The 25,129-nt window shown below is 40.9% G+C and overlaps 1 protein-coding gene across 4 annotated transcripts in view; it reads right to left on the bottom strand.

Moving 5' to 3' along the window:
- Positions 1-433: 433 nt before the first annotated feature.
- CNTLN (centlein) overlaps positions 434-25,129 on the bottom strand; it is a 282,930-nt gene continuing 258,234 nt past the window's right edge. For 3 of the 4 annotated variants that reach the window (XM_048849837.2, XM_048849838.2, XM_048849839.2), the window contains 3 exons: positions 12,764-12,961; positions 11,035-11,112; positions 434-1,256 (listed from right to left, as the gene is read on the bottom strand). In XM_048849837.2, the coding sequence (XP_048705794.2) occupies positions 1,155-1,256; positions 11,035-11,112; positions 12,764-12,961 (378 nt within the window). In that variant the 3' untranslated portion in view covers positions 434-1,154. Of the gene's footprint in view, positions 1,257-9,337; positions 9,434-11,034; positions 11,113-12,763; positions 12,962-25,129 lie in introns of those variants that run through there. The other variant, XM_075128810.1, reaches the window with a different exon arrangement.

Raw genomic sequence — 25,129 nt, 5'->3', positions numbered from 1 at the left:
TCCCTTCTAACACTCTCCTGCTGCCCTCTGGCCATGCTGTATCACACCACAGAAAGATGTAACACAGACAACTGCACTGCAAATTCTCTGCACCGCCTCAACAATGTGCCTCAACTAGTACTCCTCTAGAGAGGAGGGTAGTACAGTCTCCATGTCCATTCAGTCCTTGAGTCTGACAGCAAGGGTGTTGATTAGAGACTTGTGGTTTGGGGGTTTTGCAATATGAACGTCTGTCCCCTAAGAACTAGGCTAAAACCAACTCATTGAACATAGCTCAGCTACAGAGCTGCTCTCCTGACTCACCATGCAACACATGTGGGATACAGCAACAGGAAGAGCTGTGATCAGAACCTAGGCAATAGTTTTGTGTGTGTGTGTGTGTTTACAGTATATGAGCAACATTCTACACACAGAACACTTCAGAGGCTTCTCATTAAAAAACACTGGAAATCATTTTTATTTTGGTGAACTATTTCTTAAATACAATTAAATACACTGGACTCTCAACACACTCCTAATTAGAAAACAAAACTACAGCTCGCCTAATGGTCTCTGAGGCTACTGCATACTTTTCCATTTTATTATTTCATGTTCTTAACATAAAACAAACCCATTCAAGGACTGCATACCATTTCATACAGAGTACATAACAAAGGCTGGGATTTGCAAAGGACTCAGAAGGAGCAAGATGTCCAAATCCCATTGTAATTCAATGGATTTGGACACAAAACTCCATCTCAGCTAAAGTGTTTTGAATGATACATCCCCCAGTGTCTTGGCCATTTTATGCATACACAGTGCTCTCACTGATTTGTACAGTTCTTATGGTTTACTGTTCACATCCGTGACATCTCATCTCCTCAAGGTTTGCACTGGCTTTCTTTACTAATGTACCTGAAGGAAAATCATTTTTAAGTTTGCATTGATTTGTGGCAATTTTAGTGTTCAACAATCAAATCTACACTTTTCCTCTTCAAATGGGAATGTAATTAATTCCACTTGTTCAACAATTAATTAGTTCACAGAGTCTTCTTCCTTCTATATTGAACTTGACTACTGATAATTTTCTATATGAAAGGGAAAGATGTGAGGAGCACAAAACATTTCCCAGTCACTCTGTATAAAACCCTTTCCAAACGTAGTTCGCAGCAGTATCATATGGTTTGCTTCATAAGAGAACTATACTCTTCTACCAGTTTCTTCTTCTCATTTAGTTTTTCCAGTACTGCAACCATTAAATATGAAGCGAAAGGAAACTGAAAAAGAAACATAAGAAAAATGGTTACTGAACTCCATATTTCCTTCAGCTGAAAAATATATGCTAAATATCCTTAAACCATTACATTTCACTTATTTCTGACAACTAGCACCCACTTGCACACATCTGATCTTTTAAAACTAATCTGCCTGGTTAGTGTGTGTAACTTTGTTCTTTTATCATAAAAATGATAAAAGAGCAGAGTAAAATGAAAAAAGATAAACGCCTTATTGAACAATTCATGGTTTACTGACCATGTTAATGATGTAATCTACAATACTAGCAGCTCTGTCATTTATCTTCAATCAGCTGATCAATATGAGGTTACAGTCATCTCTAGGGCACATATAAATAGAAGGAGTACTATCTGTTCACTATGCTCTAGAGAGTGAGACAGAACCATCAATACAGCTCCCTGTGCTGCTGCTAAATGTCTTAAGAGTAGTATAGTGAAACTTTTGTGAATAAATGCAGAAAAAAAACTCCATTGATCAGGGTGTTGCAGAGAAGTCTGTTACTCTAAACATAATGGGAATTTTACAAAAAGCTGAGTTTACATATTTTACAGAAATACACTCTGGTATCTACTTTCAAACCCAGCTTTTTAAAGGAAAACAACTGGTGTATTGTCCTCTATTATGTCTTTAAGACTTAACGTATACTAGATATTGTTGCATGTAGTTTGGACGTTTTCAGTGTATATCATACTATACAAAATGGTGTAGATTCAGCCCTGGATAGATTCTGCTGCCAGCGTAATCCAGGCGTTTGAGTGCAGGGGGGTGGAAAGTCCATCAGGAGGTGGCACAAGGTAACATCAACTCCACTCAGTTACCCATTGCCCCAAAAAGTGAGCAGTACAGGTGGGGTGGGAGGCTCAGACATTGTACTGCTTCAGTACACCTTCTGGAAAGCCTCTGCTAGCAGAAGATGTCCCAGGAACAACTTAAAGCTGCCCCTCCTGAAAGAAGCCTTGGGTTAAAGCACTTTAATTGGTGTCCTTTCACAGGGAGGTGAATCCTAATGGAAGAACAGCATTTGCAGCCAGTACCAGAAGAGGGCAAGATAATTTCCCCCAATCATGCAATCAGGGGTGAATCAAGCCAAATAATCACACCAATGGATATAAATGTAAAATGGGTTTACGTTTTAGTTGTTGAGTGGAGAAATCAGTTCTCTCTGGTGTTTAGGACTCAACTCAAGATAACCATCCCAGTGTTTTCACAATTCCAGACTCCCTGCCTATTGTTTGCAAGTACATTACCTCTGTTCTGAATTTCTTTTTTCATTTCTATATCCTCCTCTCTTCCCATCATGTCTGCTGGGCTTTAAAGACTAATCTGGGTTGATATTATTTATGTCAGATATAGTTATTGCACATTTCCCTATGGAAAAGGCACAAACTACAAAAGAGGCCAAAAGCGAGAGTAAGAACATTGTTGAACAACCTGAACAATGGTAGGGCTATTTTTATTTACATTTTTTATAATTAAAATGTTACAAGAAATGATCTGTATAAAACGATCGAGGGTAAAATCTTGACCTTACCCATGGAGGCTGTGCATGAACCGGGGAGTGGAGTGGTGAGGCCAAGTACTACGTCATGCTCAACAGTCACTGCATTTACAGGGCAGGCTGCCATGGCGTGCTGTGTATTCCTCCTCTTGAGTGAGAACGGTTTATGCACAGGGCTAGCACTAGCTGGCTGGACATGACCTCCAGTGCTCAGCCCCTAGGTCTGTGGGATTGCTGAGCTAGTCAAGCACACCTGCTCTTTTGAGAGCTTGAGGAACTACTGCACTGCTGTGTGAGGATCAAACCATTGATCACAGCATTGATCACAGTATTGGTATTACAATGGCATAATCTCAGCTCAAATCCTTTGGAGATGCTGTAAACTGCGGGCCTGTCTCCCCAGCCCAGGAAGGACTCATGTCATGTCATGTCCAGAGTACTTCAGGCCCTTTTTCCAGGGCACCGTTTTATTTTTCAGGCACAAAACTTAGGCAAAACATCTCAACCAAGCAGTTCCTCCACCAGGGGCTACAGCTCCCAGAGGCTTTCCCACTTCTCCTTCCCAAAACTGAACAGAAAACAACCCTTCCCTTCAATCTCCCTGCTTCAGGAACCCATCACCCTCCTGCAACTCCATCCCAACTGAGCTTTCTCTCAGCCCATTATAGGGATCACTTGACCCCTTCCCAGCAGGGTCTGATAATCAAACAGTGCTGGCTGGCCCCAGGCACTTAAAGAGGCAGGCCATCCTGTTAGAGTTACCTTCTACTCTGCTGGAAAATTATTGACCATAGCATGGTGCCCACTCTGTAACTGCTCTTCGTTGTCGACATATATTTCTCCAAGAGCAGTCTATCATGACTTCAAACTCTCGCATAAGTTCTTCTTCCCGTAGCTTGACCACATTCATTTTTGATTCATTTTATATTTTTTCCTAACGAACTGCTTTAAATGAATGTATTATCTCACTGCTTTTTCAGGTTCCTATCATTCTATAATGTAGTTGCTGTTCACTATTTTTGCAGCTGTAGTCATAAAGTGATCTTTAAAGAAGTCTTTCTAACTAAATTATTCACTTAAATCAAGAGCAGCAGAAGATTGAATATTGAGGCATTCTCTTACATTTGTCAGTTTGGGAGAAGTATTTTTGTTTTTATCTGATTCTCTTTATGGACACACGCCCTGCACTGGATCTCTGCAGTCTTCAACTTCAATAGAAGCCTGTCAGATTTATTTTTATAGATGGCTTTGTAAATACACTGAGATATTTGCATTCCTGTTCAGGATTTCAGAACAGTTGATGAAAATCCAATCAAAAGAATCCATCCCAGATTTTAAACCTGCTCATAGCCTGGGGCAGGGCTGTGCGAATTTAGTTAGCACCATGTCTATACCTAAGCTGTGCAGACGTGTTCAGTACAGCTGACGGTTATGTATTTTAGTACTGAATGTGGTTTCATTCAAGTGGCTTCCAATAATCTGGGCCACAACCAGTTTTCTGAAAGGTAACTGGTAATAATAATACTAGACACCATCAACTGTAATTTATAATAGCACTGAAGGGAAGTAAAATTTAATAGAGTAGTATAAATTCAGACAATCGGAGAGAGCAACAGCAGCCTAGCTTTACATGTTTTAAGACTTACCATATTGCCTAAGTTTTCAACTTTTCACTCTTTTAATAGGAACACCTATAAAGATGAAGTGGGAACATTTTTTGCAGATGTTAACAAGATAGCTAGTCACCTTGGGGACATAGTGCACTGGGAGGGAGCATGGTCTAATAGTTAAAGCAGAAGCCTAAGAGTCAAGGAGTGCTAGGTTCTATTTTCAGCTCCCTGACAGATTCACTATGACCTTGGGCAAGCTAATCCCTGTCTTTCAGATTCCCTGTCTGTAATAATGGGGATAATAATATTTATCTGCCCCATTGGGTGTTAGGAAGCTTTAGAAATTTGTGTTTTGCAAGTGCTTTGAGATCCTTAGATGGAAAAAGGTATAAATGCAAGGTGGTGTTGTTATTATTATTATTCTAATGAGGAGAGACATCCCAGTTCACAGTGTGTCAACTACCGAAAACATCTACCCCACAGACTGTGTTATTCTGCTTGACAGTGATTTACAAATTAATACAAAAATTAAGTTGTTTAATTCTTTGCTAATATCTTTGGAGTGCACACAACAATGATTACAAATACATTTAATCTGCCCATAGCGGCGAGTATTTCAGTAAAAGCTTTTATTTATTTATTTTTCACTTCAGAGCAGCTTCATCTTGAAGTAGGTAAACTGTAAATTCAACGGAAATGAAACTTGAGAGGAGCAGGCTGAAATTGCATCTGAAGCTAATTTCAGCAGAGGCTAAACTTGAGTGTTTTTTTTCATTTCAACATAAATGAATTAGTTGTAAAAACTCAGTCAGGTAGTAATCTGAAAATTCATCACTCTATTACTGTTCCTTGGCTATACTGATTTGCGAAGACTCACGAGACTAATAAATTCCCATCTGTATATCTGTTGTCCACTATTGGCACAGGTTGGAACATTTGCTGATGAATCCAACTGCTCCCTTTATTCAGCCCACTTCATGCAATGCAGTGCATTGTTGTTACTGCTCATCCCACAAAATCATGCATTTATAGTATTCCAAACCACCAACCTAGAGAACAGAGTTCCTATTATATTACTGCAAGGACAACGCAAACATAGATGTTAGGCTTGATGGCCCAGCAAGGATGTTAAAAGTTATATAATACAAAGTACTGGTTCTAGATGCAGACCATCATGTCTGTTATAGAGACTTAGCTTTTTTAAGGACAGGATTCTTGAAGCTGTATCTCCGTGTTAAAACAGTAAGGTGGATGGTGACACTGGTAGCATGGGGTGGGGGAGTTTCGTATGACTGATCACATGACTATGTTGGCAGCAAGGCCTGCTGGGGTAGAGAGAGAAAATAAAAGACAGGCTCTGTTGCTAGAAAGATAGCATGGGAAGGCAGGCAGTTGACGCCACTGGGAAATCTGAAGGGGGCCATCTATGGCTGTTGGGCTACATTCCCAGATGAGAACTGAGTGGGTCTGTGGTCAGAAGCCCATGAGAGAGCCAAGGACTATCTGCATGCCCTGCTGAGTGGGTTGTGGAGAAGGGTGGCTGGACAGTTGCAAGTCCTGATACAAAGGGGAAGGATTATCCATAGACCCTATTGAGAGATCTGTGGAAAGCTGGGGACAAAGTGTGGTCAGGGAGTTTTCCAGTGTGTTACAACCATTGGAATACAATTTGTACATTAATAAAGAAGCCCCAAGGAGGGTACATTTTATTATGGAGCTCTTGTTGCATTGGGCATGATTACCCCAGAGGCACACATGGAGGAAGGGGAACTGAGGCACAACTGTGTACCTGACAAAGGACCAGTTAAGCCAACCTTGTAACAGGCTCCAAGGCGTGAAAGATTTTGGCAGACTACTTGTACCTTGTTAAAAATCTCTCTTGGAGGTTTGAAGGTAGGGTTGCAGGTGTCTGGTTTTTGACCGGAACGCCCGGTTGAAAAGGGACCCTAGAGGCTCCGGTCAGCAGTGCTGAGAGGGCCGTTAAAAGTCTGGTCAGTGGTGCAGTGGGGCTAAGGCAGGTGCCCTACCTGCTATGGCTCCGTGCAGCTCCCGGAAGCAGTGGCATGTCTCCCCTCCAGCTCCTACACATAGGGGCAGCCAGGGGGCTCCGCATGCTACACCTGCTCCAAGCGCCGGCTCTGCAGCTCCCATTGGCCAGGAACCGCAGCCAAATGGGAGCTGCGGGGGCAGTACCTGCGGATGGGGCAGTACACAGAGCCGCCTGGCTGCAGCTCCGTGTAGGAGCTGGAGGGGAGATATTCCACTGCTTCAGGAGCTGCTTGAGGTAAGCACCACCCAGAATCTGCACCCCTGACCTCCTCCTGTGCCCCAACCCCCTCATTCCCAGCCCCTCCCACCCAATGTCCCAACTCCCTGATCCCGCTCCTGTCCTCCGAACCCCTCAGTCCCAGCCTGGAGCACTCTCCTGCACCCCAAACCCCTCATCCCCAGCCCCATCCCAGAGCCCTCACCTCCCCTGCACCTGAATGTCCTGCCCCAGCCCAGAGCCCTCCTGCACTCTGAACCCCTCAGCCCCAGCCCAGAGCCCCCTCCTGCACCCTGCACTCCTCATTTCTGGCCCCACCCTGGAGCCCACACCCCCAGCTGGAGCCCTCACCCCTTCCATATCCCAAACCCCTGACTCAGCCCAGAGCCCCATCCCATACTCCGAACTGCTCGGCCCCATCCCCCATCCTGGAGCCCCCTCCTGCAGCCCAAACCCCTCATCCCTGGCCCCACCCCATAGCCCATACTCCCAGCTGGAGCTGTCACCCCCTCCCGCACCCCAACACCCTGAGCCAGCCCAGTGAAAATGAATGAGTGAGTGAGGGTGGGGAGAGCAAGCAATGGAGGAAGGGGCATGGAGTGAGCGGAGAGTGGGGCAGGGGAGGGGCCTTAGAGGAGGGGCGGGGTGGGACAAGGGTGTTCAGTTTTGTGTGAGAAGAAAGTTGGCAACTCTATTTGAAGGACTGATTTGGAACGAGGCCAGTGTGCTTTCCTCATATACAAAATTATTAATTGATTGTCCAGAGGTAATATTACTACTGTCCATCAAGATGAATGAAATCTTTGTGTGGTACAGGAAAACTTAACTAACTGAAATGAAGGCCAGATATTAATCTGGATAAATGAGGTTTTCAAAACCTGTTTTTTTAAAAATGGACATGAGAGACAAATCTAGTACCCTGTGCCTGGCTCAGGTAGCTAGCATAGGCACTAGGGACATGAGGAAAGAAGTGGGTAAAGAATCTTTCTTCCATCCCCCACTGGAGCTGTAGACATGCCTAATGGCTAGAATGGCCTACACTGGTTGTTATGTGCCCTACTCCCCATTAGGAAAGGACTGGAAGTTGTGTGCCCTGGTGGATTCCCCAGCTCTGCCTTTCTCATGACCCACTAGCTATGCATAGCCTCTCAGAAGTCTCCAGGCAGGGGCGTGTACCTCCTATGATGCACATACACATACAGCACCCCCTTGTGTCATAGAAACCCATTAACTTTCACCCCATTCTGTTTTACGTACAAGGGGTGGGGTTTTTAGGGTGTTTGTTTTTAATTTTTCAGTGATGAGGTTCCAGGCACTGCGAGTTGATGCATGAATATAAAGATCATCAAAAAGACCTCATTCGCCAGTCAAAATGTAGCTTTAGACAATGTGTGCTTATAAATATCACAGCAGAATTCCCAACCCAGTTATTTCCTTAGATAATACCATTTTTATTTGAATAATATTTTGAAAAGGAAATTTCTCCATTTAGTTTGTACGGGGCAGTTCTTCACATGTGTTCGTACAATGGCTAGTACAATGAGGCCTCGATTCTGACTGGGGCCTCTGGGCACCACTATAATGTACATATTAATCATAGCAACAGTAATACTTTCCTAAAGCCAGCATAAATACAAACCTTTTCAGGTCATAACCGTACAGAAAATAGGAGTGTAGATAAGTGTAAAACAGAGGTGTGCTATAGTCGTTTATGATTACACTCTAGGGGAATCTATAAAATGACATTAAAAGCAACTAGTGCTTCCCCCAGTCTCCCCCAAAATTTCTAATGCAGCAGTAAAACAGCATATGTCAGTAATAAAAATAAAATGTCTATGACATTTTAAATGTTATCGTACTGTCACAGTGGAATAAAATTAGCTTGAAAAATGATCTAGAGGGATATGATGCAGTTCATTATGTATAACAGCAACAGCAGCAGTTTCCCAGTGTTCATAAAGGTTTCTCCATTAAATTTACCTCCAGTCAATAATTAGGAGTCCACAAATAAACCTAGGCAATTAAATCAATACTGCTGGGCAATTATGTTCCAGAGTCCTGGCTCAATGGCACAAAAAGACACTATATCAAACTGCAGTGATCTGATGCAATTTTCTGCAGGACATTTTCTCACAATAAGTGCAGAAAGTAAGCCTGAGATGCCATATCACAGGTGTGTATGTGTACACAGAATATAAATGTATCTCACTGTGCAAAGTCTACATTTTATTCTGATTAGAGTCTTGACAAAAAGTTCCCATTTTTTCCACTTTTAAATTGAGCATTTCAGGTCAGAATTTTTAGAAACATGTATTAAAAGGAAACACAGTATCCACCAATGCACAAGACCTGACTTGAAAATTGTAAAGGGCATATCCTTCTCCATGGGCTACTCTCAGGTAGGGTCAGGAAACTCCAGGATTTCCATTCATAGTTTTCTTCACGTCCATCTGTAGGAGGCATGATTTAATCCCCCACACAGAAGAAGAAGCAGATCTTGACTCCAAAACCAGTCCATCCCCTGGTATCCTCCAGGCTCTTGCCAAAACTTTTTCTATGACAGTTGGGCTGCCAGGTGTCTCCCATGTCCCTACAATCCCTGCCAGGGAAAGGGAGCAGGGATGCCTCACAGCACAGAGGGGAGATGCAGGTAAGTTCATGATGATCGAATCACCATTAACTTACTCACTAAATTCCCAGGAGTTAGAGACGAGGAAAGTGATCCTGCTGAAAGCAAGCAGCCCTTCCTCCTTCCCTAGCTGAAGTTCCCAGTGCCCTTGGAGCCTAAACAGAAAGAGGTACTTTGTCACAAAAAACCCACAATCCTCATCCTTGATGCACTAGGTTTTCATACTGTCTGCTTGTGGTGGCGGAGAGGATGATATGGCCCTAAATCTCTTATTTAGTTTACTTTTATGATCTGCCAGGTGCGAAGGAAAAAATTACATCTGAATTAAGAAAGAATATAGAGCATGATTCTTATTCTGCAGGTTTCTAAACTATCCCCAGTATGAACTGAGCACATCATTTATTCCTACGACTCACTAAAGTTTAGGTTTAACGTTTCTCAAATCTGAAGGAAATGTAGGGACTACATTTGTGTTTCTGTTTTGCATATAGCACTAGAACTGTTTAAATGAAGCTGCACTGCTTGTGGCCAGGCCAATGCAATTCAATGTGTATTTCATTCTCCTCGGCGGCAGCAATTAAGCAGCCTTAGTGGTAGTATCTTCTGATAATGAATGAAGAAAAAAAATCACCATTTTAATAGCTGATTATGGGATTTAATCTTGACACTGAAATATTTTTTTATTTTCTTTAATTATTATTTGCTATTTAGAAATGGCTCTCAAAATATTTTTAATTATCTACTTTCTTATTAGAAATGAAGTATACAGCTTAGGCACTCACCCTACTGCATACACGTTTAAATTTATAAATCAAATGTCATTTTATTTCAGATATTAGATACACGTAATCACGATTCAGAAAGTAACTAAAATATAATGAAAAAGTTTCAAGATCCAGTGGATGTTGTCAGCGATGTCCAAACAACAACTGACTACGACTAGAAAAGCAGGGCTCTCACCTGCCAATAAACTGCCCTTGATCACTTACAAGAGGGGGAGCATCCCAGCAGACTGTGTGTGTATTAAAAAAAAAGACTTGAAAGAGAAGAAAAAGTATCACACAGGTCACAGCGGCAGTCTCAGAGGACCCCTCAGGGATTTCAACTAGTCTCAGCCTTGTCATCCTCTATGCAGCCTTCTACTCTGCACAGAAAATGTCGATAGGAAAATGTTTGAGGGGCCTCTGGTGGAAATTTTTTCATTCTTTCTGCATTGACAGGATGCCAAATCAATATTTACTTCCCACTAACAAGCTGCTCGAGGTCTCAGTAGAAAATATTGTAGAGAATGCGGGAAGACACGGTAATAAACAGCTGTCTGGCTGTGAGGAAAACATGAATTGACTGGAAACAGGTCCATAGTAAAAGGTCACTGAAACCCATGAACTCCTCAGGTGTCCATATCAACTACTGACTTTAAAGGCACATAATAAAAAAATCTCTTTTTCCTAAGAGGTATGAAAGAATGGATCCTTTTCACTCTACCAAGCATACAGACTGACTCAATAATTTAATTAATACATTTGTGAAGATCTGTGCTGGTTTTCCCCAGATTATTTACATCCGTTAAGTTAGCTAGCACAAATATGGTGTTAACTTCTTCTCTGTCTCATGTAACACCTCACAGTTAAAGAGAAGTAGAAAAGAAACATCAGAAAATAATAACATTGTACTGCATGAATTACTACTATTAAAGATATATAATTAGTTAGATTAGAAAGTTTTAATTCATTAAGTGGATAAATAAATGTAGTACCTGTCCTTCAAGAAGTTTCTGTATGTAACACAGCCATTCCTTATCTTTTTCAACTTCCATTTTAGCCCTTTCTATTTCCTAAAAATAGAATAAATATGAATTACTTAGGATTTTCTTACTATTATAGTCGCAGAATATACTGAATAGTTACAGACAACCAACTGCATTTTTGCACACCAGTTGAGTAACTGTATGTGTAAATGGGGACAATACTTTGAAAACTGGCTGTCTAAATAGGATCCTCAAAATCTTTGAGGGCTTCCATTGCATTTACACAACCTATATGTGCAACTGCAACTGGATAACTGCATGCCCAGTTCTTCTTTGAAATACACTTGTATGTGTGTGAATGAATACATGTGCAAATTTTATAAGTGCAATTGAGGAAGTCACTTTGGAAGTTTCGGATCTGTGCATAGATTAATAAAATAAAACATGCATGGTATGTATATGAACAGTGCAAGTATATCAATTGTACATTTACATTTCCTTTGTGTGTGTATTAGACACAAACACTTACAATACACATTGTATCAAAACAATAGGACCTTATTCTGATCTCAGTTACACTGAGGTAAATAAGGAGCAACTCCATTGAAATCAATAAACCTGCAGAGGTGTAGAATTGGTGTTAAGTGAGATAGAAATCAGACTATAATTTATTTGTGTGTATGCAGTCTCTCTCTCTCACACACACACACACACTCTGTAATTGCTTTAAAAGTATGGAACTAGTCATAATCTGTTGTGACAATATGAAAGTATTATCACTACTAGTCAACATTTTCCAAGTAACAGCACACACACTTTTTATATTTGTATGTACACACAGTCAGTCTACATCTTTTTTACTCACTAGCTAGCTTTATTTCAGCTTGAGCAACTAAGAAAACATAATATTTATCACAGAGCATTTTGATGGGGTCAAATCAAATATTCTGCCATATAACTGTAGGATAGGCTCAAGAAAGAAAAGCAACAGGCTCCCTATTAGAAAACACCCGTTTAGTAGAAATTACGAAAATTAGAGACAGGTTTCAGAGTAGCAGCCGTGTTAGTCTGTATTTGCAAAAAGAAAAGGAGTACTTGTGGCCGATGAAGTGAGCTGTAGCTCACGAAAGCTTATGCTCAAATAAATTGGTTAGTCTCTAAGGTGCCACAAGTACTCCTTTTCTTTTTGCAAAATTAGAGAAAACATACACAAATAAACTGATTTTGGTATGACAGAATAGATTACAAATTGCTTCATTAATACTGAAGTCCACCTTCAAAATGAATGTTATGTGTGAGATTATCAAATTTCCTCATGAAAAATGGAAATTACTAAGGATTTTGAAATGATTAAAATCTCCGCATCCCCATGTTCAAATCAGGAAATTTATTTTTAATTTACGCATTTACAACGGTCTCCACTATAACTTTGCCCCTTCTATATGGTCCTTTATTCAATTGTGACATTTTGTCTAAATCTTAGCTTGTGAGCTCTCTGCAGAAGGCACTGTCTTTAGGTTATCTCTTTGTACAGTGTCTAATACAGTGAGGCCTTGATCCATGGGTGGGAGTGCGTGGGTGCTACTGCAGTAGTTATAATAATAAATTTTTTAAACGTTGGGCCACATCCTCAGTTGATGAAAACTGTGGGAGCTCCATTGATTTACATGGAACTGCACCAATTAACACCAGCTAAGGATATGCCCTTTACCCTAAAATAGTCCTTAAGATACCTTACCTCTTCATCTTCTGTATCCAGCATCTCCGCTAGATCAGTCTTTGAAATATTAAGGATAGATGCTGCCAAGGACTGGGCTCGGTGGACAGACTCTTTGGAAGGATACCTGTTCCATTCTTTCTCTTCTCGTAATTTTTTAGCATGTCTGATTCGCATTCTCATCTCCTGTACATTATGCTGTAACTCTCTGGTTAAGGCCTAGAACATATGAGAGAGAGAAATACACTACTGACGTTTTGGGCAAGCGTAACTGTGGTGAAAGATAAGCTTTAGGTTGTAAGCTCCTGGGGTCAGGAATTCCTTGTCATTTTTGGTCACTGTTTAAACAGTAAAGTCTGAAACAAAAATGAAGAAGTAGATGCAATATGGAAAACAAACGAAATTTTGCCTAATCTGGTCATTCCGTTTCATTTTTTTGTTAGCTGTATCTAAAAAAAAATTACCTGACATCACTCCCCTTAACATAAAGCATATTCATAGAACCAGCAAAGAGACTGATACAGATACCACTGGTTTAACTCTCAATCCTTTTCAGATTCAATGGGACAAAGTCATCTTTAGAGTAACTTCACTGATCTCAATGGAGTTACACCAGGACTGGATTTGCCCCACTGTGTTCAAGCAATGGTACTAGGCAGGCTGATTTGCAGGCTGTTACATCAAGTAGCAGAAAGTTGTCTTTTTGTCCAGAAGTGGGCACTATGCTTCCCACCATGTGACCACAATGACATCACTCAAATTGTGTTTATTATTCTTTCCTTCTTTGTTCATTTCTCTAATCCCCAGTGACCAGAAGCAGTAATTATCAGTCCGCTAATTAGTGGCCACATACTTGGAGCATATATACGTGAAGAGTAGAACCCCTCTCCCCCCACCAACCTGGTGGCTGTACCTGATGTCCTTCCTGCACATTTTTATAGTCAAGGTATAAACTTGGATTTGTGGTTTATACACAGCTGGCTGATCATCTGGACTCTAACATTAGAGTCTCTGCTAAGCTGGTTTGAGCAGGTAGTCACTTTTTTGTTAGTATATACTTTAAAGCAATTAGCTCAGAATGTACAAAAGCGGCCTGACCCTGTTCCCACTGAAGTGGAAGGAGGATCAGTTCCCCAAAGAAGGCTATATAAGAGAATAGTTGCCAAACCCAAGCCTGAAAGCGTAGGACATCAGTGAAGATTCAGCTCTAACCTCCCTTTTCTGCTTTTGAGAACATTTAGAACTAGTTTTAAGCTAGAGTAGGATGCCTTGTCTTGATAAGATAGCATTAAATAAACCAAACCAAATCAAGCATGGTTTTACTGTGCTCATCCTGGAATTCAATTAATATGTACCAGAAAGATGTTGACAAATTCAAGGAAATTCAGAGAAGAGCAGACCATGGCTAAGAGATAACTAAGTGGGCTATGATTTTAAAAGTGTAACGATCGTTCAGTCTAAGGGGCAAAAGAGAAGATGAGCTATTTAGGGTGGTATAAAGGAGGTTACTAGTTAGGAATCCAGGGATAAAGTTGAGAAAAGGAAAATTTGCAGTGATTATCAGGGAAAGCTTCCTGACAGCTAGATATATAGTATTAATTTCTGAAATGCTCTCCCCAAGGGATGTGGACATGGTGTGAGCCCCATCACTTAGAATATATAAAACAAGACAAAACACAAGAAAATGTATAGTAGGAAACACCCTACAGTGACCAGGAGATGGCCTCAATGACCTAATAGGTCTTTTCCATCTCTAAACATCTCTGATTCAATGACATAGCAGCCCAGAGCACTACCGCTAAGCCACCAGGCTGACAACACAAGTGGTTTATTTTTTTAAGTGTGACACATGCACTTTGTCAGATGCAGAGAAAGATGAGTGGTATTTAAAAATTGCCAGCTGGGGAGAGTTGAGAGAACAACGGTAGCTCAATGTCAGAAGATCCACCTAGTGTACCCAAGCGGCACCAGGAGCCAAACATTAGTACTGCAATTGTCAACAAATAATATGCTGGGTGAGTTTAAGATTGGAGAATAAGGGTTTTATTTTGATCATCATATCCAGGATTATTTTTAATAAACTATCTTTCTCCAACCGCTGATAAATTCCTGAAAATTCTTTCCATATTCAAAGCTAACAAGCACTGAATACCTTCATTTCAGATAAAATTGATTGCAGTATTATGAAGCTTGTTTATTGGCATTTTGGGTAAAGTACTCTTCAGCCTTCAGCGTAATCAAAACACTGTTAATGTATTTGAAACAAATCTTAACAGGATTTCTCTGATCCCAAGATCTATTCATTATCTTCCTGTTACTTTCACAATTTAATATTTTGCTACAACCAGTTAAACTATCCTTATTATAAACTTGCATCCCCCCAACACAGATGCTGAAGGTACATCTACACTCACGGTGGTGTGTAGAGTACAGGCACTGCACGCCCAGTTAGCCCGGGTATAAACAGCAGTGGACAGTGAGGGACGGCTTAGACGAGGAGAACAGAACAGAGTGCCCTACACGCCTGAACCCTAGTGTATATACCCTACATGGCTTTCTGCGTGTCCAAGCAGTGCTTCCCATGTTTACATCTCTACTTTTAGTTGCCTGCTGCCTCCCTGCTGTTGGAGCCTCTTCTCACCGCAGCGAAAGGCTCCAGCAGCAGGAAAAAGACTCCAGCAGGGGGAGGCAGTGGGAAACAGCTCTGGCCTTTCCCCACTGCAAGAGCTTTTCCCCACTGTCAGTCTTTCACTGCCATTGGAAGCTGCACACCCCAGTGACAAGGGTGGACTCAGCCTGCTTTCACTGCAGCATGTAGCTACATGTGTAGTGCCTGTACCCTACATGATGCCATAAGTGGGTACCATGAAAGCAGAGCAGGTATTCCAATCTGTCCAATGTCAAAAATAGCCAAAGGATTCTGGCTCCTGTGGTATTTTCAATATAATGTCTTGAGACAATTTATTTCCATAATATTTCTAGAGCTGACCAGCCAGCTGGCTGGGGGTGGGGTGGGGGGAAGTCAGAGCATGGGATTTTCAAAAGAAAATAAGGGAACTGGGCCCCTATTCTCTACTGGCCAAATGAAAAGTAGCTGTGTAGGCATTGCTTTCATGTTGCAGCTCAGGCTCTCAGGCTTCCCCATCCCTGCAGGCTTGAGAGCTCGAACCCCAGCTGAGCCACAACTACATGGCTATTTTTAGCACGCTAGCGGGAGCCCCACTAAACAAAATCTGTGGATCCCGGCTCGGGCAGATGCATTTCACAGATGCAGTGCTGACATATCTGAACTGAGACAGGAAGCCACTGTCCAACTGATTTAAACAGCTAACCAATTTCGAACAGGGTTTGGTTTGTGTTGAACCAAAGTGTGTTGAACTGAGTATCAACACTGTTCTTTAATTCAGTAAAGGTCCAATATAGACTGTACTGAAGGTTCAGATTTACTCTGGTCTGAGGTTCCAAACTAATCAAGCATTTCCCATTGTGTGTTTTAAAAATTTAAATGTTTTGAAAGAGACAGCACTTTCGACAAACCTGCTGAAGTGAATGCAGGATGTGGCTTTAATGTAGTATTCATGTTTGATGGCAACACCTTTATTAGTATTAGTGATGCTAGTACTTGCTCTTTCTTTTTGTTTTCCTTTGTCTCAAATCTCGGGGATATTTTCTTGCTCAAGTCATTTTCCCAGCTTAGATGTTCCTGTCAGATTTATTCCTGTGGGACATACGTAGCTTCTACCAGAAGACTGGAGTGGGAATCCCTGATTAATTCCTGAAAATGGCTCTACAACACATCAGTAGCAATTGCTACTGGGCCAGCTATATATAATGCAATAGTTTAAACCTTCAATCCTTTTTAAGCAGTAGGAATTGTCACATTAGCTATAAGCTACATGTAGTTATATACATCTTATAACTATGTATTACAATAACATCCCCTACAGTTATCATTACAACTAATTTCCATTATAAATCGTTTCCATATTTTCCTAACTTTCTGAAACATTCATTTTTTTTGGCGTGAAATGTTCCATTCTTAGTCTCTACAAAAGGTGACTTTTTTTTTAAAGTTTGAGCAACGTATCTTTTGCCATTTTTGAGGTCTACAAGGATGAAAATATTACATTTCCTATTTTTAAAAATGGCCACACATTTTTACACAGAGATTATTTGGAAATGGTGTAACTTTGAAAAATGGCATATATGGTAAAGTGTCCACATTGAGGAGTAAATCCATGACCAAAAACACTGATTGGATAATAATAAAGCTTCCCAACTCCCCCTATTCAGAAAAGATTATTCCCATGTAGGGGAGTAGATACTATGGATTTCCCACATTCATAGGGCTGGGGTGGGGTGGGGTTCAATCTGCTAAACACCCAACATTACAATTGACGTGAGTTGTTCTTGGACCATTGCAATGGTACTTGATGATGGCCTCAATGCCTAAAATTATGGATGTAATTACCATGATTTCTTACACAAATGACCCCATGGCTCTCTTGCATGTGGAGTCCTTGATTTATATGCACAAATGTAGGGAATGCAACTGTGCAAGCAATGAATGCATAAATGAGCCCCTGCTTTCTAAAACACAGCCCAGAAAAATCACCAGAGTCACAAAATGCAAAAGTTAAGATTCCAAGAGCAGTGCTATCTTAACTATGATGCAAATCACGTAATGTCTTCTAGTCCACTATTTAAATATGTATTTTAACAGTTTATTCTTTTTGTCATAAAAGATATATACTATAAAAACATTCAAGATGTGCAACATGGCCCTGTTAATATTTCAGCTGTAACTCAGACTTTGCATTACCTTATTTCTGGTGACTAACATTTAAACCTTAATGACATTAAAGAGGTTTTGTGCATTTGAATAGTATTTGTTCACTATGGCTCTGTGATGAAGGTAGAAGATTGGGACAGAAGACTTCAGAGTTCTATTCCCAGCTCTGCCACAGTCATCCTGGGTGACCTTGGGCAAATCACTAAGGGGTACATTTTCAAAGCTGAATTCTTGAACCTAGATGCCTACCTTTAGACATCTAGGACCTAATTTCCAAAAGCGCTGTGTACTCACAGCTCTAGTCAACTTCAATGGAAAGTCAGACCCTAGGTTTGTAAAGCTGGGCACCCAGAAACTGGGGCATGCAAATTTAAGACCATTTCTGAAAAGGTGAGTCTTAAGAACTTCCCAGTTTTCTCCTTCTGTAAAATAGAAATAGACCTTTCCTATCTATGACGAATGTCATGAGGCAACTTCTCTGTTCCACAGTTTCTCTTTCTGTGAAATGGAAGATAGTCATTCCCTAACATTTCCTCAAATGAAAGTTGTGAGGTTAAATAAATTAATATTTTGAGGTATTCAGATACTATACAGTTGTGACGAAGTGGGACTGTTCTTAATGTTTCCTCTGAATAGTGTGGGGGTGCCTCAGTTTCCCCAAGGCAGTTCTTAAGTATCTAGGGGGTGGAGTAAGGGTGTATGATCATTGCAGAGCCCTAGAGGGCAGGTGTGTGCAGGAGTCTGGACACAGAGAATGGCCGACACCCTGTTTCCTGGCAACTGATGGCCTGGGCCCTTCCCCCCCTGCAAGGTGAGAGCTGAAGGGTTGGAGAACAAAGGAATCAGGTGACCACCTGGCCCGGGAAAGGAACAAAGCCCAGAGGAGGAGGGGCTGGAGGGGGTTTTTCAGTTTGGGGCTGGCTGGGACATGGAGTGAAGTGCAGACGTGGTTGTCTGGCTCACTGCCCCCCAAAATGGACCCAGCTGAGGGGTCCCGTTCTCTGCACCTGCAAGCTCTGTTTTAGACCATGTTCCTGTCGTCTAATAAACCTTCTGTTTTACTGGCTGGCTGAGAGTCACGTCTGACTGCGAAGTTGGGGTGCAGGACCCTCTGGCTTCCCCAGGAGCCCCGCCTGAGCGGACTCACTGTGGGAAGCGCACGGAGGGGCAGAGGATGCTGAATGCTCCGAGGTCAGACCCAGGAAGGTGGAAGCTGTGTGAGCTGCGTGTCCTGAAGACAGGCTGCTCACAGAAAGGCGACTGCCCCAGAGTCCTGACTGGCTTCATGGGGAGCAGTTCCAGAGCATCGCCCAGGGACTCCGTGACAACAGTAAATTCAATTGATGTAAGGCCTGTACAAATAAATACTTTATACAAGCTTACAGACTCTAAAATGCAGGCTGGTTACAGCCTTGCATGAGGGGCAACACATAGCTGTGCCATGACAGGAGGAGCTCTGGGAAGGAACAGTAATGTAGAGTACAGATAAGCCAACCTCTGAAATAATGGGGATTAGGAAACAACTCTCTCCCTGGGCAGGTTACTCCATAAAGGCCCACCACAGGTTTTCTGAATCACCTGAGTTTGGTCACTGTGGACCACAGCTGTGATCTAGTATGGCAATTTCTATGTCTCCTCCCACTCCTGGATGTTCACCTTCTTTTCAAGCCACCCCTTTGACTCTTGGAACAGCCTCTCCCCTGGTGGTGGGCTAAGGAAAGTCATCCAATGATGATCCTCACCTTTTTGCTATTGTATTGTTTCCCTTGCTGTTTGTGAGCTAAGTCAGGTAGGGATTTTGTTTTATTGTCTGTTTATAAAGTGCTCGGTACCTACTGGTTACTAGGCAGTATAAATTCTACTCAGGCAAAAATGTACTCCCATTAGTATCAATAGGAGTTTGAGGAGTTTAATACGAGTCCTGAATAAGGATTAGGATATTTGCCTCATGACTGTTAAGATGATGCCTTGCCACTCCTGAGGTTTCACTTCTTTTCTTATTTTGATAATAAATGTATATTTCACGCTAATACACAACAGGTTTTATTCAGTGGAAATTTGTCTGTGCAGCTGCTAAGCCATAGAGAGTATGAGAGTTTCCTGATTAGGCATAACTGTGAAGGCTTCTCCCTAGTCCTTTGTGGTATTACTTGCTCAGAAGTGGAGGTGCTATCAGTGTTGGCCTTACATGGATGCCTGATGGGGATGCGGGTGGTTTAAAGGAGAATGAGCAGCACAGAAAGATGTCCTTCTGCCTGACAGATCTTCGATAGCGTGCAGCCAAGAAGAAGTGTGGAGCCTACCGAGGCAAAGTTTTCTCCTCAAATGGCAATCTGGGGAATCCCCCCTTACCTCTCAATTTCCCCCCTCTATTTTAGGCCCTCTATTGGGGCAGATATCCCCCAGATATCCTGAGACACATCTATCCTCCTCTTCCTCCTCCTGGAACCATCATTTACGTGTGCGCCTCACTTTCCAAACCTATTCCACAAATCCCAACTGCAGAGGTGGAAAGGTTTTCTTCCATTTAGGCTTTGTATAAACAGGATGATCAGCCAAAGTACAACTAGCATGCACAGTCCAGAAGGTTGTGCAGCATTTCACCTGTATAGCCTTACAGCACACAACCCATTTACACATGCCAAGGAAATACTTGAAAGCCTAGCAGGATTTGGCCCATGTGTACAACAGAAACACAGAATAGTAACAACTTGGACACATCACTTTTTATGGATATTACAGTATATAGTTGTCAATAAAAAAATCATTGAAGTTTCTCTCCCTTCTTTCTTTGCAATCTGAACATAAAATGATTGACATATAGATAGAAAACATTCAACTTTATGTATATACAGTTACTACAGAGTTAAAAATGTAATGAAATTGAAAGGCATTACTAATAGCTTTAAACAATTCTAAAATACATATTGATGGTTCTCATTTCAGTGCAAATTCCTTGGTTACCTCTAGATTTGCATTTATAACCCAAGAGCACTTATTTGTGGCACGCATCCGATGAAGTGAGCTGTAGCTCACAAAAGCTTATGCTCAAATAAATTTGTTGGTCTCTAAAGTGCCACAAGTACTCCTTTTCATCTAAAACTTTGTATCCCACCACACATACCAGAAATGGAATAGAAAACCTTACATGAAACAGGAAGACCACTCACTCCTGTGAAAATAAAAGCATGAGGGAAGTTTTCACTGAGGAAGATGATCCGAATGTTGCAGAACAAAATGTTAAACCTAGAAAACGAATGCATCTTTTTACTATTATCATGTATTATTATTTGTATTATAGTAGCGCCTACAGGCCCCAGCTTAGATCAGGTACTGCAAAAAAAACACAGAGACAGTCCTTGCTCCAAAGAGCTTACAACCTATTCTAAATAGGCAAGACAGGCAGAGGGTGGGACGGATAGCCGAGGTACACACCAAGGCAGTGGCAGAGCAGTGGCACCTATCCATAGATCGAACTGCCTCTCCAAAAATACTTGCCAGAAATAGTTTTAAATACTATTTAAATACTAAGAGCACATGTATATCACTATACCATCGAGCCTTCTTCCTTGTTCACATAAACAGGCTGACTAAAACCTGTTATACATTCTTTCACAAAAGAAATGCAGGGGTACTCATGCACAGTGTTTTGGAGGACAGATCTCAACTTTTTGCATTTTAAAAATGTAGCCTGAAAGGTCAGTTAATATTATAACAGAAAAAAGAAGAAAAATAATGACTGTAGTGACAGAAAATAGAAATTGTATGTCTATCGGTGTATGGAATTTTTGGCCAGTTCTGATCTCAAATCAGTTTTAAACTACTCTAACTGTGCTGACTTTAGTGGAATTATTCCTGATTCACACTAGGGCAATTGAGAGGAGAATCAGGCCTTTTTTTGTTGACTGTTTTTTAAAAAGACTATTATTCCCCAATTTTTTTTCCACTTTCCGTCCAACCTTGTTTGCCTACATATCATTCCTCCATAATACAGAGGTAAAAAGATCCCAGTAGTTGAAGTAAGAGTTATGAAGCCATAATTTGGTCCCTAAGTACATCGTTTTAACTATCTTTCCCTCTAAGTGACTTCTCTCAAGCAGTCACAGGTGAGGAAAATTACAGGGAATAAGCAGTTTAAAATATTTTTGAATAATTTCAAGATTAGCAGTTCAAGGACACTAAATACCCTGTACCGAGTTTCCTAAAAATTGTTCAGTGAGTAATTAGTTTAATACAAATTAAATCATTTATTGTAACCAACTTAAAATGTTACCTTGTTTCTAAGACAAACCAGATTTAAATAAACAGGTAGGAATGGCTTTACACTGGCTAGTTATAGCCTATCCTGAATCTAGGTAAAGAATTGTATATAGGAGTTTCTTCAATTGTCTTTCTCTCCTATCTGATTATCCGCTTTGCTGCTAATGTTCTGTTATATCCCCAGCCAGATTTCTTGTCCAATGTTGATAATTACTTTGTTTTTTCTGTTTCCTTTTTTATCCCTACTACATGGATCTTGAGTTTAAAAGTTCAATATAGTCAGGGTATCTCTTGTAATTTAACTCAGAGTAGATGTGTGGGCTCAGCCCCTTCCCACTGCATTTGTATCAAATGGACACCTCATCCCTAGAATACAGGAGGTCAGACACCTCTTGACAAGAGGGGTATTTGGTAACAGATGCTATTTAATCTTTACAATCATTTTAGTGCTTGATATACAGTAGGGAGTAGAAGGTCAAGGAATTAGGCTACAGGTCAGATCATTTTCAGGCTCCTAAGTAACATCAGTGAAGACTCCATAGTTCTTTGTCATCCTGCCACCAAACTTACAACACAACCCCCATGTTTTGTGACCCAGCAAGAAGAAAGAAACATTAGCTTACTCTACACTAGAGAACAATATCTGAATTTATATGCACATAGTAAGTGTGGTCAGACAGACAGAATATTGGTGGTAAAATATATTAATGACCTCAAAATGCTGTTTATGTGAAATAAGCTGTAATCATCATCTTCATGTCCTATATACAGTAAAGCACAATTTACAGTAACACAATAATAGATTTTAGAGCTGATTCTCACTTCATTTAGCCCAGGTTTACCTGTAATTTAGACATGTGTAAACTGTATTAGAATAATGACGTTCATTTAAAGGTCGCATAGAAATATTACTATGATTATCTATTTGTAAATAGTAGTGCCCAAAGCACCCTACTAAGATCAGGGGCCCATACACATAATAAGATACAGCCTCTGCCTTAAAGAGCTTACGTTCCAAATAGAGGAACACAGAGGTGAAGCAACATCATACAGCAAGTCAGCAACCTAGACGTAAACATAAGTTTCTTGACTCCCAGACTAGTGCCCTATACCTATACACTAGTCCATGCTGCCTCTCTGCACAGACATCAACAAAACATAAAAAATATAAAACAAACTCACTGTGTGAGGGCCAACAGGCACCTAAAACAAACTAAATTCAAACCTAACTTAAAAGAGGCCAATTCTGCCGCTGCTCACATCAGGAGGGGGAGCATTCCACAAATCAGGGGGTATGCAATGATAGATCTAAACAGCATTTCTCCTGCCTTATTGAGACTTAGGCTCCCAAAGCCCCATAACTCTCAGACCTAAGCGAATGAGCTGATAAAAATTGTGTAAGAATCTCAGAAAGATATTTAGTAGCCAGCCTATTAAATGTCTTAAAATACAGTTCTAGTCTAAAAAGAATGACCAGGTTAAGAAAACCTTCTTACCCCAAAGATCTGCTCCCTGTATGCATTCAGAGTCACACCTGCTGACTTCAGTGATTAAATTAAGAGGTTTCATTACTTCTTATTTTAACCTGTTAGGCACTATAGAGCAAACACAGGTGGGAGAGTGAGTTGGATTCTATTCCTTTTTTTTTACATCACAGTTATGTCATTACAAAGCAAATCAATTGCATGACAGCAATAAACTGTACAGATGTCACCGAGAGCATAACTTGGTGTCAGCACATTTATTACTGGAGATTATGCTTAAGAAGGAAAATTTAGTTTGACTATCCAATCCCGGGTAGACGTTGCAGAGCTGGCAATTCAAGGGAAAAAACCAAACTCCTTTACTTGTATACTATGCATACCCGATCTGGAATCAATGACATTCAGTAAACATGGAATCCCACAGTGCCACTTTTAAACTTAAAATCAACAATACACACCCAATGCACTGAGTGACATTGAGAATAAGCAGAATCCCCTCTGACACCCCAATAAACCATTCACAGTAGTAGACAGTGGCAAGAGATAAGGGTTTAGGGTTGATCGTTTTAATAGACTAATATGGAACCTATCACAACAATCTGACCGGTGTCAAAGGCATGCATCATGATTCACATACCAGAGGGGGTCAAAGTCTGGTGATATTCATGAGATGGTAAAAACCTGTCTTCTTCATGACTAGCATGTGATCACTTAATTTTACCCATGGTGAAGGATAGTGCCCAGAATATGAATTGTAGTGGCCCTCTGAAGCAATTCCCCACCAAGAACTGTGAAGAATATGGAAATGTTACTCTTCTCATATCTCTTTCCTGGCTCAATTAGCAGAATGACTCGTGGACAGGTAAGATTTATCTTCATTTATGTTTTTATATCTTCATTTTTATTTAAAAATTTTGTTAAAATAGTGCTCAAGCAAATTCTGTCCCTTTCAGAATCCAGGAAGAACTCTATAGACAACTGGGTACCACCAGCTTACCAGAGATAGCCCGGTCTAAACTCATCAAAGAAAAAGGTCCCAAGAGACAGCATATATAAAGGCTGAAGAGCATCTTTTTACCATTATCACTAAACTGTTCCAATCAACTGAAATAATTCTGCAAAGCAGTCCATAAAGGGGCCACTACAAGGACTCCTTGCCATAGATGACACAATGATATTACCTCCAAATTTAGACCTTTAGGTACAATCTCCAGCACTCATCACACACAACCACTCTCCCCAGCTTTGATATTTCCTTAAGCCAAACCCTAACAGTGTCTAGCAAAACAGCTACCAATTATGCCCCTGCAAACACTGAATACCTCTCACAGGAACACCACTGACAGAATGGGCGCCGCAACACAGTCACCAGAGTTTGCAAATTCTGACTTGTTCACCTGCTGCAGGATGAACAGTTGCTCCAACTATAGCCATTGGTCCACCATTGCAGCAGTAACACTATCACCACTGGCTTTTGATACGTCATCTGCAGTTTGGTCAAACTCTCTGATGGGTTTGTTCCAAACGTACTATAAAAGTCCTTTTGTGATTTCTGTTCAAAAGCCACTACACATAGGACTCAAGGGAAGGAGACTCCCTTAGATATTCACTATAGCAGCTCTATAATCTTGGACAACATTGTTGCATTACTGTAATTCTGTAACACTATGAGATAAGATTCAACATTCGTTATCTGAATCAGATGTACAGACATTTACTCAGGAGGATTACACATGCAGGTGCTGAAATATATTCTACCTTGCAATTTGGTTACATAGAATCGATCATTTAATCTAATTCTTCTAAACTGTCATGCAGGCTGGAGACAAAAAATGTTAAATAATATTCTAG

The sequence above is a fragment of the Caretta caretta genome, chromosome 5 (genome assembly GCF_965140235.1).
Source record: "Caretta caretta isolate rCarCar2 chromosome 5, rCarCar1.hap1, whole genome shotgun sequence".
In the NCBI taxonomy this organism is placed as follows: Eukaryota; Metazoa; Chordata; order Testudines; family Cheloniidae; genus Caretta; species Caretta caretta.
Note: the sequence above shows the minus strand (reverse complement) of the source record. Positions and strands in the feature narration are given on the sequence as shown.